Source organism: Girardinichthys multiradiatus, chromosome 12, assembly GCF_021462225.1.
Source record: "Girardinichthys multiradiatus isolate DD_20200921_A chromosome 12, DD_fGirMul_XY1, whole genome shotgun sequence".
Taxonomy (NCBI): Eukaryota; Metazoa; Chordata; class Actinopteri; order Cyprinodontiformes; family Goodeidae; genus Girardinichthys; species Girardinichthys multiradiatus.
In genome coordinates, this window is record NC_061805.1 from 1,241,782 (window position 1) to 1,259,093 (window position 17,312).

Consider the following 17,312-nt stretch of genomic DNA (forward strand, 5'->3'; position numbering starts at 1 on the left):
CCAGGAAGATGTGAAACATTAACATCTTACCAGGAAGATGAGTGATGGGTATCCGATCAGAGCAATAGCTGTGGAAAGCTTGCGTTTGTTTCCTCCACTGTAAGTGCCAGCTGGCTTGTCTGCATCCTTTGACAGCTCCAGTTTTTCTAACGCCCACTGCACAACCTAGAGTTGGGAAAAGAGATGATTAAGGCACAGCGGAGGAAAAAAATGGTTGATTTTTTGAGCATGTGCAGTGATTGTAGATGTAAGGAAAGATTAAAGACTCAAAGGAAAATTAAAGTTTTTAAGCTGTCCGTAACTTAAGCACAGTCCAAGGTTGTGCTTGTCAAGTCAAGTCCAGTTTATTTATATAGCGTTTTCAGCAACAAGGCACTCAAAGTGCTGCACATGAGGAAAAACATTACAATGATACAGAAAATGAAACAGAAAAACAAATCAAATGACATTAATAATGCTTGGGAGTTTACTGGTTCTAATTCAATCTTTCTAATAGAGGCAATTAGATCATTGAGTCCTCTGTGGTAAGGGATTCATCCGGTGCTAGAAGAAAAATGATCATATTAATCCTTGAAATCGCTGGTATGAGGCAGCTGTGGTCCCATCATTCAAATAGTAACAGTCATGGGACTCACTGAAGTCTAAGTAGAGAAGCTGGGTCACTGGTATAAAACATTTTTAGTCCTAACTTTTTAAATACTAATAATGTTTGGCTGTCACTGGTATGAAATTGTTGTGATACAATCCTTCTAAGAAATCTAAAAATCTCTGGTCATTGGTGTAAAAACAGCTTTAGTCAAATTTTTCAAACACTAATAATATTTGGCTTCAGCTGGTAATCCTTCTGAGAAATCTGAAAATCTATGAAAAGTAATGAAATCACACATTTAGGTAAAGTAAGATAGGAGGGGGAAAAAAATTATCTTATTTCAGACTCTATTCTGAGCAGAATAAAGTCTGAAATAATACAAAAAACCTCAGCAGGGGTAAGCAACACACACATAAGTAAAGATTTAGCAAGAGTACGGTGGAATCTTGAGGGTGCGAATATATATAAGTCTGAGTGTGTTTGCAAGAATTAGACTCTCAACACTGATAGAAGCGCCATTGTTCTTGAGAAGAAAGGTGGAAGTTTTATCAATCTGCCGCATAGTCCTATCATCACACAGCTGGTAGGGGAGTGCTGGGGAAGAGCGTCATGTTCATATAACATCCAGGAGATATTTTGTCGACAGCCAGTTAGCAGAAGTTGCCAAGGCCATATTGGGGCAGTTGTGAATTTCCAACGACCTTAAGAGTTTTACTGGTATGTCTTAATTGTAAATCCAAATAGCCAAATTTCTGGTATGTTCCGGAGAGCTCAAGCATACAACTTCTCCAAGATTATATCCTTTAACCTCTGAGTTCAACCGCTGCCAGACTGCGATTCTGTTCAAGAATCGTGTCCAGCTTGCGATTGTTCATCGCTCTACAGACTCCATCCAACATCGCAGGCAGCTTTGGAATGCTTTGAACAGCCGCCCACGTTTTGCAAATCACTCGATAAGCCAGGTAACCACCAACTCGAGAAGGCAGAAATCCTGTTATCAAAAGTGCAAATATGTTCTACGTCCTCGACCGACATCGTAGTCAGGCACAAAATCTTCCACTGCTTCCAGGAATCTATTGTGTATCCACAGATACGTCCCGTCTGGACAAGAGGTTCTCCTTTACCCCGTCTTCCCATTGAAAAAATTTGATCAATTATGTTGAGAGTCCAGCTGACCAAATCCATAATTCACAAGTTTGGAGGATATGCAAAGCGAGGCTCTGAGAAAAATACAGACAAAATCAGAAGCAGGGATCAGGAGGGAGGGAGAGAGAGGTTCTGTTACTAATGCTTTGAGAATATACATTTGTAATGTACTGAGAGGATCAAAACAAAAAAGAAACATGTCTGAAGTATGTTGGTGCTCTTTAGAGCCAAAATACTCCAGATGTAAAAAAGTAAGAGTCAGAGTAAAGCAGCGTGAGAAGCATAAAACCAAGAAACCCCAAAAAACATCAAACAAATGTTACCACATCAGACAAAGATAACCTGAGGAAATACAAAATGTTCAAACAATGATTTTATTTTTTAAAAAGGAAAAAAATGATCCAAAACAACCTGGCCCTTTTAAAATGGTAACTGACTACTGGAAGCAGAAGGAACCACCAAGCATTTGCGATAACTAACAATGTCTCTTTTCCATTGCTGTGAAGAATCTAGAACAATCAATCAATGTCCTGACTCTCAACAATCAATTAATGTCCTAATTTTAATTCCGCTTCATAGGAGAGGTTTCCAGCCTAAAAGGCCTATTTGGGGTCATGCCACAACATCAGTAGAATTTAAGTTCAGATTTTAGCCACTCTCAAACCTTCAGTTGTTTTTTTAGCCATTCAGAATTTGTCTTGCTGATGTGGTTTGGATCATTGGTTCTTGTTTGACTTCTTGGATAAGTTAGTAATGCAGTCTTGGAGTAATTTCAGCAGGCCGGCCACTCCTGGGAGTGTTCACCACTGTTCCATGTTTTCTCTATTTGTGGATAATGGCTTTCTCTGTGGTCCTCTGGTATCCCGATGTCTTATAAAGGCCTTTGCAGCCGTTTCCAGGCTGATAAATGTCAATGACTTCTAAAGGTCTGTCACCATCATCAATTCAATTCAATTCAATTCAATTCAATTCAAAAATACTTTATTAATCCCAAAGGGAAATTAAATGTTGTTATAGCTCATATTATGAAGCAGGTGTATGATGGCATCTTCAACTCCAACTCCACAGCGATAAGAAAACTGAAGGAGGTCCTGATGGTTTACCGTTTGCTTACTCAGGTGGGCCAACAGGAGTCTCTCTAGGACCTTCATGATGTGAGATGTCAGGGCAACAGGTCTATAGTCATTGAGGACTGATGGGTGAGTTTTCTTTGGTACCGGAACAAGACAGGAGGTCTTCCACAACACCGGAACCTTCTTCTGGGCCAGGCTAAGGTTGAAGAGGTGCTGCAGAATCCCACAGAGCTGCTCTGCACAGGCCTTCAGGACTCTAGGGCTGACATGATCTGGACCTGCAGCCTTATTCTGATTCAGTCTCTCCAGTTGCATCTTCACTTGACTTCTTGAGACACACAGGTGGAAGGGGGAAGCAAAGGGAGCATCAGCATCTTCTCATATGGTTGAAGGCAAACATGTAGAAGCAGAAGGGTCTAGGGCTGAGGTGGAAGATAAAAAATGTGAGGTGTTACTGGACAGCTGTGGGTCCCGTGGGTCAAAGAAAGATGGAATGTCTGTTTGGCTGTGAGCAGGAGAGGAGGATGCAAAGTTTGTTTCTGAACTGAACCTATTGAAGAATGTCTTCAGTTCATTGGCTCTGTCCAGACCTCCATCGGTCTGATCTTCCTTCTGCTTGAAGCCTGTGATCTTCTTCATTCCTGTCCACACATCTCTGATATTGTTTTGCTGGAGCTTGCTCTCCAACTTCTTCTTGTACACCTCCTTGCTGTCTCTTATCTTGACTTTAAGTTGCTTCTGTAAACTCCTCAATAATTCCCTGTCTCCCTCTCTGAAGGCTCTTTTTTTCTTGTTAAGCAGGTCCTTCAGGTCACTGGTGATCCAAGGTTTGTTATTGGGGAAGCATCTCCAATAACTTCTCATGTCTTCATAACTTCAGAATCTCACGGTTCTGGTGGGGTTGATGTTATCCACACAGAAGTTTATATAGTCGGTTACACACTCAGTCATGGCATTGATGTCCTCTCCATGTGCCTGGCACAGTGTGTCCCAGTCTGTAGCCTCAAAGCTACTTTGCAGAGCTTCTTCAGCTTCCTGTGACCATTTTCTCACAGTCCTCTTTATTACAGGTTGCCTCTGAACAAGGGGCTTATATTTCGAGCAGAGAAAAACAAGATTGTGATCTGATTTGCCTAGAGGAGGTCTTGCTGTAGAGATGTATGAGTCCTTGACATTTGCATAAAACAAATCCAACGTTTTGTTTTCTCTGGTAGTGCAGCTGACAAATTGTTGAAACATTATTATCAACTTTATTTATAAAGCACTTTAAGATAAAAACAATACCAGTACAAAATTAAGTAACATCAAATCTCAGTTGGGTTGAAAGCCAGTGAGTAAAAGGAAGTTTTGAAATGAGTTTTAAAAATGGGCAGTGAAGGGGACTGTTGAATGTGCAAGGGTAGAGCATTCCATAACTTCGAACCCCCAATAGAGAAGGCCCTGTCGCTTTTAAGCTTCTGCTTTGAGCTGGGAACCACCAGGAGCAGCTGATCAGCGGATCTAAGGGACCGGTTGGGGGTGTAGCGGTGGAGAAGCTCTACCAAGTAGGGCGGGGTTATTTAAGACCTTAAAAACAAACAGAAGGATTTTAAAATGAACTCTCAAATACACTGGGAGCCAATTAAGAGAAGCCAGGACCGGACTAATATGCTCCCTTTTACGTGTTCCTGTTAAGAGATGTGCTGCAGCATTTTGCACCAGCTGCAGACAAGCGAGTGAGGACTGGCTGACTCCACGATACAGGGAATTAAAGTAATCCAATCGCAATGAAACGAAAGCATTGATTACTGTTTCCAACTGTTGCCTTGAAAGGATGGCTTTCATTTTTTCTATTTTTCCTCAAATGATTAAAGTTAGACTTCAACGTGGCTCTTATTTGACTGTCAAGTTTAAAATCATTGTCTGTCTTAAAATCAAGATTTGCTACCGTGGACCTAACATACATTGCCAGGGAGTCAAGAGCAACCAGAGGACTCAGACATCTTCCACTGGTCCAGAAATAGGAACCTCTGTCTTATTCTCATTAAAATGTAAGAAACTGTCAGATTACTGTCAGTGATCAGCTCTGGGTGTGGCTAAAGATAGTGAAGTAAAAATATGGTTAATAGCAGTTAACTAATGATTAACAATGGGGCAAAACTTATATAAAAAAAAAATGTGTGCATGTGTGTGTGTGAAACTGACCCTCCCCTGGTCCTTCCAGGGAATACCACGGAGGCGGGTGTAAAGCTGCAGATGCTCCCTGGCAGTTAGATCATCAAACAGAGCGTCAAACTGTGGACAATAGCCAATACTCTGTTGAACACGTAAGAGGTCCTTCAGGATACTGCACAAACAACACACACACACACACACACACACACACACACACACACAGACATCAGTCCAAATGTGGTCCTGCAGCACAAAATTATGCCTACAGATTTTACAAAAACAGTCAGTTTTAGTCTGAAGCTGCTTAGGAACATCACAGTATAACTGCTCAGGCATGTGCGGTTGTCACTTCTTTCAGCTGTTTTTTCTGAAACCAGTGGACCACCATAAGTTGCTGTTCCTGCACCTCTTTTTCTCCTTGACAGTCCAGCAAGTACATTTTTATATTTTGCATTTAAACTTCTGCTTGAAAAACCCAAAACCTCCTGTGGTCCGCAAAGAACCCTGCAAAGAAAACCTATGCACAATTTGAAGGTGCATGCACTTCTCCCCCAATTACAAGCTTTATTTCACTGGGAGGGCATGGTGGACTGAAGCTGCAGGGTTCCTCTACACCCTACCTAGGACAGAGATAAGCTTCATTTTATTAACAAACTGCCATGTTCTCATCCTGCATAATTTGTGCATAGTCAAAATCATCTCCTGCTCCTTCACATGTAATGAGGAATTCACTGCTGATGCAATATTGATGCACCCCAGAAGACGTCTTCAAGACCCTGCAGGGGGAATTTAAATTTCTGGCTGATGTGCTGTGCTCAATTCTGAAGTTGGATTTGGAGCTTAATTAGTACTTATCTATGGATTCTAGACCTTTATAATGGAAGTTAACAAGCTGAATTTTAAGATTCTGGTCTTATCTGTTTTAAAATGCACTGCTGTTTAAGCTCCCAAAACAAGAACAACAGGTCAATATAGAAACCATGGTTTATTTTCATAGAAGGAGATAGTTGAGAACCTTTCCTAGCACTGACCTGTTTCCATTGATGAAAGCCTCTCCTCCTGTTGTGCACTCGTCTCCTGTGAGCATCTTAAAAGTGGTGGTCTTCCCCGCTCCATTCACTCCAAGCAATCCAAAGCACTCTCCAGGCCGGACACCGAGACACAGGCGGTCCACTGCCAGTATGCGACCCATCTTCCTGGATTTATACACCTGCGGGGTAACGGAGTAATATTGTAAAACACTAAGCCTGGGTCATAGTTTTCCAAATCAACGTGACCATTTTAAATGTCAAGTTGCTTTGCTGGTCTGTACAACAGGTTACACATAGCGTAGACCTTTGTGAGAACAAACAATGAAACCTTTGTCAGGTTCTCGATCTGCAGCATATCACTGTCAGCATCCCCTCGCAGCACTCTTCGTCTTTCACAGGCCACATCTGCATCATCATCATCAATAGGCTGGCAGCTGACCTGCACCCTCCTGCATAGATGCACAGGTAGACACATTTCAAGCTGCTTATTGGGATTTCTTTATAGATTCAGGTAATGAAAATAAAATAGTGTCTTTTTGACAAGCTGCTAATAAAGTAGCTAAAGATCCTATTTAAAATAGTTTTTTTGCTTCTTTGTCAAGAAAACCCTTTTTTTCCTCAGCTTCTTCAACATGATAATGATGATGGATTTATTTAAATTAATTTGAAGCATTGTCAGCAGACATTACCATGAAAAATACTGCCACATACATACACAAACATATACAATGGTGTAAACAGCAAAGAAATTCTGGATTTAAATCATTTTGTACTGAGAAAAGAGGAATGCAGTGCCTTCACCCTGAAGAGAGCAGCTCAAATAAAGAGCTTGGTGTGTGTTTATTTTCTGCTACAGAAAACTGGCCTTGGTTAGTATTTATGCCTGAATGCTTTACAGGTCAGAGCTAAGTGAATAAACGTTCCACAAAATAATCCTCTAAACATGGTCAGGTCCTGGACTGCAAAGAATATGCTGACAAAGTAGAAAAACTTTCAAAGACCTTAAGAAACCACTTGATAATGACATTTACAACTATGAACCATGCTTATGGACAGTGGACTTCTGATGTGATAGATAACAGTTTATTGTAAATGATGGAAAAAAACAAACTGAAAACATAGAAATGTGCAAAAACTAACACAAAACCCCAAAATAACAGGACTAATAAAAATAACTTAATTTGGGTCTTAGCCCCACGTTCTTTGTCTCTCACTGTGAACAAACTAGAGTTTTAAGCTCAGCAAATCCAACTTCATAAAATGTAGATGCAGGTTGTGCGGTACTGAGCAGGAGTCTGAGCAGGTACCTGCCCTCCTTCACAGTGAGTTTCTAAAATATGTTGCTGCTGGCATTCTGACTCTATGACCTCCCTACAGCTTTCCGTTTAACTGTTACAATCAATACCACTTACTGTCAGAAGCATAGACCATAACCTGTTTTTGAGCCAACTTAGCTTAAGACCTGGTATATATCACCCACCATAATCCATGTTCCATCACTGCCTGCATCATCTTTCATGTCTTCCCATATTAAATGACTTAAATATATTTTAGTTAGAAATGCAATTCTCTTTAAGCAGAGGGGCTGTAACCGTTTATCATCTAGTGGCTGTGAAGAAAGTGCATTACATTAGGAATCTTTTCACATATACAAGTCGTCCAGAAGTATAAAGAAGTTAGCATTGAGCACAACTGTTGAACAGAAAGCTGGAGCTGGAAAGATCAGTTAGGATCAGTCACTGACAGGAAATGAAACGGGGTTTTCCTCACTCACGGGGGTTTCCTGAGGAAGTTGTACTGGCAGAGGATGGTGATGAGGAAGCCAACAAAGCCTTCAATCGTCATAGCAACAAGTCCTCGAGTCACAATATCCCACTCAAATGGAGACTTCATCTTGTCAAACTGACCTGTAACACACACACACACACACACAAACACACACACATAAACAGTAACCAGCTGGATGTTAAATTGTTCCAGTCCTTGAAAAAGCTGGACCACATATGAGGGAAATGTTCATATCTGACAATGAAAGTTATCTATTGCTATGTGAGGCTGTGTGCTCCCAGGTAAATTACTGTGGCACTGTCTCTCAAAATGCAACAATGTCATTCAGGAGAATGTTAAGTTTTACACATCTAAAAAGGATGTGCGATGAAGTTAAGTGGCTCACTCTGCATACTTGGAAAAAGAGCTGCTAATCAGGCTGGAAAATTGAGTTGTTTCTCCATCTCTGTGTGGAAAAACCGGTCCAAAACCGGTCCTGAGACCTCCGAACTTTCATCTGCTGGTGAAACTGCTATAGTACAAGTTTGAAGGAATTACAGATTCATTATGTTGTAGGTAACAGTCCAAGCTTTGGTTTATGAAAGCATAGTAGGGACTGTCCCCTAACCCTGCTGCACTCCATGTGTGGCAACCTAACAAAGTTTCTACCTATTTTGGCGTAGTATTCATTGATGTACTCGTTATAGGCCATCTCCATCAGACCGTGACCTAAGTTGTAGTTGGGGAAGATGAGGAAACAGGACTTCAAGTAGGTGTTGACCCTCTTCAGATCCTGGAAAAAAAAAGAAAATGATCCAAAAATAAAATACAGCAGTTAGGCATGGGTCCCTTTAAATAAGGTTCAAAAACGCTACGGGTTCACAACCCCAGAAATCTTCAATCACAACATTCCTGTGGTTAAAAGACCTTTTAATGACACATCAGAGAAAGTGACCGGATGTTTCTCTAGTTTTATGAAGCAAAGCAATGCAGCATCTGCCTCTTCCCCTCCTATTGCTGTGCACTGTAGGTCAGCTGGCTAAAATAATCCACCTACCTTTAAACCTACAGATGACAAGATTTAAGTGACATGTCTGTAAAGCAGCTGATTGGTTAACCAGTTAGTAACAGTTTGCTATGCTTGTGTTACTCTATAAAGAGCAGAACAACAAAAAGGTCAAATATTGTGTGACAAACACTTGAAACTGCTGCTTGATACTGAATATAGCATGCATACGAATGTCTAAATGTGCTACATAACATTACTATAACTGTAGGATATTACTTTTCATCAGTAAGCATAATTGTTGCTTATAATCTTCAGCAGAGCTGAAATATTTTTTTTAGCTTTACCAACATGTTATAATAGTTGAAGGTAACCTGAAAAGGTTTAGTCTTAAGTCTTATCAGTCAAGTTTTTGAATTAAGTGGAAATGAATAATTGTAGTCTGATATTATCTTCTTATCTTTAAGGTGTGGTGTGGTTAAAACAAATTATTGATGTAACGGCCTATTAATTAGTTTACAGTGTGCAGTTGTAACAGTCAAACACCTTGTCATGCTCAAACAGCTGCAGGAGGAAAGTGGCCACAGTTGCAGTGATGCCTATGAAGAGGTTAATGACGATGAGGAATACGTAGGCTGTACTGGGAACTTCAAACCAGAAGGATGCTGGATACATGATGGGAGTGATGGACCACCTGCAAGGAAAGCTTGTGTGGGTCAGAACATAAAGTAGAACCAGGCCGACTCAGACTCATAATTCCAGTCTACAATGGTAGAAAAAGAATAATAGAGTCTCACCCGTAGAGGAGAAAGAGGGAGAGGACAGCTGGGAAGTTGGTTGGGGAAGTGTAGGCCGGCAGGTCGAATACAAACAGAATAAGAACGCAGCATGTGGCAGGTACCAGGTAGTTCAGCTGAGGACAAAAGGAAGACAAAAACCTGTTCTCAGCTGGAAACAGACTGCAGCATTAACAGCATGAGCAACAGAGACATTATGTGTTTGTCCTGCTCACCATGTCCCAAATATAGTTAGCCAGCCAATAGATGACAGGGTCACAGCCGCTGACAAACTGTAGGTGTTTGGCTTTAGTGGATTTCTCTGCAACCAGGAAAACCACAAAGCTGGCAGGTACAAAGGACATGGCAACAATAATGAAGATGGCGATCACCACGTCTGTGCCCTGGAGCCTGCAGATGTAGAGATGAATGTGTGAACAGCCATTCTACACCAACAACACAACAATTAGACTCAGACTGAATCTTTACAAGTACTGATGGTTGCATAATTGTTGTTTATAATCTTCAGCAGAGCTGAAATATTTTGTCATTTTTACCAACATGTTATAATAGTTGAAGGTAACCTGAACAGATGTAGTCTTAAGTCTTATCAATCAGAGTTTTTGCATTAAGTGGAAATGAATAAATGTGGTCTGATATTGTCTTCTTATCATTAGGGTGTGGTTATAACAAATTATTGATGTAACCTAGCCTAATAATTACTTTACAATGTACACGATGTGTTTGATAGTTTTTGCTTGATTGATTCTACAAAGAGATTCACATAAAAAGACCGAACAACTGTTTTAGACTGGCATATTTACAGAAGTCTTCTTCCTGAAACACTTTCTCTCCACTAATGAGAATAACTTGCTTTGTTTTGCATCGTTTAAAACACAAGACATATTTACACACATCATCATGGGCATAAATGGCATATCATTGTTGGCCTTTTAGTTAGTTATTTAAAATGAGGGTGGATGAATTGCCCTCAAGAAAGACAGGAGAAGATCTACATTGAATTTAAACTTGTGCACCCACTTCTTGTTTGAAAACATGTTCCAAGTTGTATCTGTAAATGACTGGAAAAACAAAAGATCAACATCCCCAAATTATTCATGGTGATTGTAAAGTCCTGCTGGATGCACCTATAATAATAATACACATCTCACGCTTTTGACTATAAATAGAAACTGCCATTCATTTTTCAGCCTTACAGACACATTTGGCTTGTGTAAAAGTGATCTGGTAGCGGCGACTGGAGACACGACGGAAGCCTCAGAGTGCAAAGTCCTGCATAACTTTTAGAATTTACGTTCAGTTTAATGTAATATACATAATTGCTTGTTACTGAACTTACAAATAGTCCAAAGAAAGGCTGGCACTGGTTCGATTCATTGGATGATTGGTCAGTGTGATACCTCAAAAAACAAAACACACAAAAACAAGGATGTTTTAAGACTAGGCAGTTGGGAGTTGGTGCAAAATGACAAAACTGAAAAAAAATAAAAAATAAAGGCTTGGGTACCATAAGCAGCAGGGTTGCCTTTGGATGCAGGCAAATTGGCGCGCAGGATGGCATTGTTCAGTACGTTCAGATAGGTTGGCATGCTGTGATAGCCTTTGTTGTTGAACAGGACCTGGACACAAGGAGGCGCTTTAAAAGAAACACATTCAATTGTAATGGTACGGCACAGACCCTCAAGCTGCCTGTCTCACCTGAGCTGATCTGCGTACTGCTATCTTGCGAACCATTGTAGGGATGTTTCTTCCAAAGGATGCAGGGATGGATTTCTGGATGTTTCCCACAGTTAAACCACCGTATCTGTTACAAACCAAGAAAGCAGAGAGAAAACAGCATGTAAGTTCTTCTCAAACATATAACATCCAATAGTGTTTCCTATTTTTTTTAATGTGTCGCTAAAATATTTCAGCAAACTATCCCAAGAAGAGTTTGGATACTCTGAAATATTAAGGTGAAATAAAAACTGACAGCCTAAACAGCCCTAATTTAAATTAAATGAAAAGGCACAAAAATAAAAATTTTAAAGAGAAAAATCAGCATAATAGAACCTGTATGCATTTTAAGAAAGATTTTCTTGCTTCAGCTGGCCTGTACGGTACTACCTGTGAAGCCGCACTCTGTCTGAAGTGAAGAGCAGATACTCAGAGACATTCCGCCCTGTGATGTCCACCAGGATATCCCCCGTCACCACCTTCATGAGAGGGGGACGTCCTCCGACCCCACTGGGGCAGGAGAAGCCTGTGCCCTGCATGGAGCAGATGCATCGCACCGGCTCGTGGATGGACAGAGGGAGGGTGGGAGGAGAAGTAACAGGCTCTGAGAAAACAACAAAGATTTATTTAACACAGCAGAGAGTTTATTTCTGTTCGTATTATTGATTAACAATGTAATTTTTGTTTTTAATAATTCAAGGAATATTAGAAGTGTAAATAAATAAATGTTTTTTCTTACAGGACAGCATAGCTTCTCAGTTTTTTTAACAAACACATGGTATTTGTTACAGAATCAGGATTTGCTTTAAAAGCTCTGTTCAGTCTGAATAAAGTATTTAGTGCCACATGACAACAGAACAAACAGAGGCTTCTGAGAAGGGAGTTCTTTCTGAATTCAACCTGTAACAAGATAGCCTGAAAAGTGTGTGCATAGTCCAAAAACCAAAACACGACTAAAGATAGCTTTATGTTGAATGTGGATCTTAGGGTGGAAATACACTATGTGTCACTCAGTTTGTCATCTACACACCTGCACACACTGTGCAGCAATCCCACAGGCTGAGCATACATGTGGCGACACGTTAAAACTTTACAGAATCAAATGACAATAATCATTGAAAATGAAATATTTTAAATATCACAATTGCAAAAGATTATTTGGATGCAATATTTAGCAGGACATTATACTTCCTTCCTGGATTCACTGGCTCTGCAAGGCAATGAAATATTTGGCCAGTTTGATGGACTGCCTTTTTTACAGTGGCGGATGCTGGTCTTTCAAGGAGGAGAAGCTCAATTTCAAGATCGTTGATTTGCTGATTCGCTCATTTTGCTGTCAATCAAAAAGGGATTCAGGCTCAGACAGATCATCCAATCATCATGCAGAAGCATCCGAGCCAGTCGAGGCCAGCCCACTGCCCCATAGACCCCCAGAGACGCTGAGCGTCCAATAGGCGGGACAAAGCCCAGCATTTTTGCTTCGCAATTGAACTCACTGTTTCAAGCATTTTGAAGCTGCAGGAATGAGTGAGAGGAAAGCCGCGTCGTTACCAGTGATAAGAAGCTGATTCTGAACAAAAGTTGAGCACGTTGTAGCACATATTTAGCCATTGACATGTACACACAACAGTATATATTTGATCACTTATTTTTTTGACATTTTAGGTGAATCTGAGCTTCCCTTGCAGTCTTAGAGCAATCACCCCTGCCTTGTACCTCAGACCATGATCCTTAACCTCACACAGCGGGCTGTGGAAGTTGTAATATTGGAAATGGAATAGAAGTGTGAGAAAAATGTCCGTGATAGAGTCATTGTAAAACCAATGTTTGCAATATCACAATAACAGGATTGTTGCAATATGTGGTTGGATATCACTTGCAATGCGCTGGCACTGTGCATGGCAGTCGAATGCTCTTTAACTGGCCTTAATGCCCACACTACATGAATATTTTTTGTGGCTGAGATGGCAAAACTCAGCACTGATAAAAAAGAAGAGTCAGAAACATGTGGGTTAGTCATAAATCATTTTGGCATCACAATATGTATTAATAATGCAATTACCTATGTTTTAATTGTGCTGCACTAATCCAACTTTATCACAATTTCATACTTTTCTAACATTACTAATATCAAATGTTGGCAACTGTGAACTGACACATTAAAGCTTTAAAGAACCTTTACTTGAATCAGACCTTGGTCTTCATAAGTAGGTGCAGCTAAATACTGTAAGGATGTTGTCATGTCAAGCAGTGATGATGTAAAAAGTGACATGTTTTAGGACTGAGAGCAACAAAGGGTTGGTGTACTTCAGTCTTATGATTTATAAAAGTGTAATGCACACGGTGTTTGGACTCAGAGCTTTGCCTCAGGCGTTGGACTCACCATGGACTGTGGTTGGAGGGGCAACTGTAAAATTCCACAACCCATCAACAAAACGAGGGTCTGGGTCATCTGAGGGAGCCGGGGAAGGGGGTGGGGGGACGAAGTTGGATAGGGGGACCCCCTGGGTGAAGGAGTCAAGACACATGGAGTCAAAGTACTGGGCAGCCAGGGTCTTGGAGTTGTTGGCACTGGGATTGAGGGTCTGGGCCAGCTGGTCCAGGGTGCTGTTGAAAGGAGTCTTAAGGACACATGTTGCCCCCACACCCGAGGGAAGACGGAGGGTGTTGATGATCTTCTGTGGAGTGGCATCTGGTGACAGCTTACTCCTGCAGTTCCAAGATTCATACAGTTAGAAAGCACACTGCTTCATTTAAAACAATTTATATTCCAGGGCAAAATGTCTACCTGGCCTCTAATAGAACATAACCTCAGAGCTGCTTCATTTACAGCGTTGTGATTATTCACACGAGACTAGGATGACTGCAGGGGGATGAGCCATCTTGGAAAACTGGGTCAGAAAACGTTGCTTGCTGCTTTTCCTTTCTTAAAACACTTAAAAAGGCTCTGATAATCGAAACAGAAAACTCCATAAAGCTACAGTAGTCGAAATGCAATGATCATACCCAGTGGTGGTTCTTCGATGGTTTAGCCTCTCGTCAGCTGCCCCACATACAACCAAACACACACACATCTCACCAATGAAGTCCATTCACCGAACATAAAGAACTAAAAAATATTGATCAGAATTGGTCCAATCCACTCAGTCATATGTGCACTTTCAAACTGCAGATGGTGAAATATAGTCCAGACTCTCAAAAATAATGTACCATTGGTCCAAAGCTTCAAATTAATCACTATCTTTAGTGTCAGTCACCCATGGTGTGCAGCAATGCTTACAATGTATACACCAGAGGCAACCTTTCCCATTGACCGGACAAGCCTCTTCAGTGGTGACAGAAAACCTATTTTTCTCCCTCATGTTGCCCCCTCCACTCACCCAATCATCTAAACATTCCACGCCGTTCATGCCACCAGCATGATCATTTGCTCCACTATTTATCCAATCCACTGCTAGGGACACAATAAAACGGTAACTTGTGGAATTCAAAACATCTTTAAGTCATGGTTTATTTAGAATCAGAACCGGACGGAACAAAGATTGTTTCACGCTGCATCATTGTCGATATATGTGCTGTTACCTATACTGGGGTCTGTCTTCATTGGCGTAGGGGATGAAGTTGCCTCTGGGCTGGGTGTAGTTATGATACTGAGAAGGAGACAAGATCAGGGGCGGTAGATCTCCTGTGAAATACAACAAACACAGCCTTCATCCACTACCTTCACATGTTCAAACCATTGGAAGCTGAGGCACAAACTAAACATGGGAGCAGGTTAGTTATCAAAAACTCTATGCAAGAGCTCACCGATCTCAGGCACAGATAAGGCCACAGTCATTGCAACACAGACAAAGAAAGCAGGCAGGAGGATCTGAGAGAAAAGGCCCTTGGTGTTTCTCTTGGCACAGTGGAACCTTTTGATGATGAGGCCATGAAACTGACTCATTTTCAGCCACCAGCCATCCAACTTGAAGCCTCCCTGCCCCTCCAGGACCTCTGTCTCTGAGGTTGTGGGATTCTCTGCATCGTCTGCAGAGGAGAGAAAGAGAGTGGTGAGAAAGACATTTTCTTCCTTTTCAGGTTTATTTATGGAGGAAATCTGACTTTTTGGTTGTGTGATCGTATAATTTGCTAGCCTCATAGCATAGCTGGCTAAGTCATGTTTCGGCCTTTATTATTTAGGCAATAATGCTATGAGGTTAACGAATAGTTTCCCCCGCTTTTATCAACATAAATAAACAGATCTATTGGATCGTGATCCATGAGGATATTATTTTCTCCTTTTATCCTTGCTTCTCTTCGCAGTGAGACAGAACTTGTCCTTGCCTCTCAGGCTGGCAGAGTCTGACTCTTGACCGTTTTCAAACAGAGGACAGTAATCTCCATAGAAGTCCGCATACAGCCCTCCTTCGTCTCCGCGCACAGAGCCCACAGATGAGGAGGATTTCAGGGAAGCCTGGCTCTGGCTGAGCCTGGAGCATTGCACTAGATTGCTCAGCTCAACCTCAGATTTCTGATTCTGCACTAAGGGTCCGGTCTCAGGCTCTGGTCCAACCTGGGCTCCTGAACCAACTGACAACTTTGCCAATGAGCTGCCACCAGGCGAACTATTCATATCTGCAAAAACATGAAAAATCCACAGTTCACTGAATGTCCAGGAAAAGAAAGTACAGACGAGTTTACTAAACTTTGAAGGAGCCTGGTCTCACCAGCATCACTGTTCTCTAGAGACTGGTCCTCCTCAGAAACTTTGAGGAACACCTCTTCCAATGTGGTGTCCATCACTCCAAAACTGGTCAGGGCCAGGCTGGCCAAGCTCTGCTCCAAAGCCTAGAAACATATGCATATGATGTTTGGATTTGCTGATTCTTCTGTGATGAATTAAAATAGAGCAATCTGATTTTACCATTAGTGATATATAAACCTTTTCTAGCATACAAGACAGGACAGAGAACAGCTGTGGCTCTGCTCAAAAAGGGTCAATAACAAACGTTTGTTAGCAGGTTGAGGAATTTCACCCAAATTCCTCAGAGTTTATCTGGATACTTCTCACAGACACAGAAAAAGCTGTATGTTGGAAAAATCATGCAGCGTGGCAGCAGATGCTGACATAAATCAAACATATTGGTCATATTTACTAAACCCTCATCTAGTGGCTAATTAAAGGTTGGTCCCAATATGGTCTGTCTAGGAAAATTGTGTCCTGTCACGAACACTGTTAGAAGTATGATTCCAGGTAAAGCTAGTTTGCTGTATGTCTTTTTATTTGTTACCTGGAACAGCCTCTCAAAGCAGCCCTTCTTGACTGACTCGGAGGGCAGGACGTAGGAGAGCTCAGTGTTGGAGTCGGACACCAGCAGGCAGGAAGCCACAAACTGCTGAATAAATCGGGTGACCCGAGCTTCTGAGCAGGGCGACAGCGAAGAGGATGGAGATAAGGAGGAAGGAGGCTTCAGCTGACTGCCCTGTCCTGGACGGGCAAACCGAAACACAACGACTGTTAAAGGACAGGGACAAGAGGCCAAACACCCATAATGGAGTCAGTTTATCGTCATTGTTTAAAAAACCTTTTCATTCAGTTATTTGGCCTTTGGAAACGGTCAGGTGTTGTTTTGATAATAAGTCAGGCAGCCAAATTTCATAGAACTACTGTTGATCAAGACCCGTATGAAAAATATTAGGAAAGTCTTGTTTTTTTTGGAAGGAAAACCAAAAGAAATTAGGGAGGGTCAAGACCGTGGCTCAGTACTGTGACTACACACCTCGGCCTTCAGTTTGCTTTTTGACAAGCGTCAGTTTGTATCCATCTCCATAGGTGCTCTTCAGGAAAAGTGGTGTTCCACAGCACTTAAGTTTTCCATGCGAAATGATGGCAATGCGATCTCCCAAAAGGTCGGCTTCGTCCATATGATGGGTGGAGAGCAGGATGGTTCGGCCTGGGGCAGAGGAACAAACACAGCCAGCTAAGGCTTTTCTCTATTACTGACAGCAACACTTGAAGAAGGACAAGAGGAACACTGTCAGCAAAGCTTT

General features: G+C 41.5%; 1 protein-coding gene across 2 annotated transcripts in view; it reads right to left on the minus strand.

Annotated features, from left to right (window-relative positions):
* abca2 (ATP-binding cassette, sub-family A (ABC1), member 2) overlaps positions 1-17,312 on the minus strand; it is a 98,738-nt gene that overhangs the window by 7,908 nt on the left and 73,518 nt on the right. For both annotated transcript variants that reach the window (XM_047380721.1, XM_047380720.1), the window contains 20 exons: positions 17,042-17,215; positions 16,553-16,749; positions 15,989-16,109; positions 15,606-15,896; positions 15,087-15,308; positions 14,862-14,964; positions 13,663-13,988; positions 11,670-11,883; positions 11,262-11,367; positions 11,071-11,182; positions 10,903-10,963; positions 9,779-9,953; positions 9,564-9,679; positions 9,313-9,460; positions 8,430-8,553; positions 7,768-7,900; positions 6,322-6,442; positions 5,994-6,172; positions 4,993-5,134; positions 31-165 (listed from right to left, as the gene is read on the minus strand). In XM_047380721.1, the coding sequence (XP_047236677.1) occupies positions 31-165; positions 4,993-5,134; positions 5,994-6,172; positions 6,322-6,442; positions 7,768-7,900; positions 8,430-8,553; positions 9,313-9,460; positions 9,564-9,679; positions 9,779-9,953; positions 10,903-10,963; positions 11,071-11,182; positions 11,262-11,367; positions 11,670-11,883; positions 13,663-13,988; positions 14,862-14,964; positions 15,087-15,308; positions 15,606-15,896; positions 15,989-16,109; positions 16,553-16,749; positions 17,042-17,215 (3,200 nt within the window). The remainder of the gene's footprint in view (positions 1-30; positions 166-4,992; positions 5,135-5,993; positions 6,173-6,321; positions 6,443-7,767; positions 7,901-8,429; positions 8,554-9,312; positions 9,461-9,563; positions 9,680-9,778; positions 9,954-10,902; positions 10,964-11,070; positions 11,183-11,261; positions 11,368-11,669; positions 11,884-13,662; positions 13,989-14,861; positions 14,965-15,086; positions 15,309-15,605; positions 15,897-15,988; positions 16,110-16,552; positions 16,750-17,041; positions 17,216-17,312) is intronic.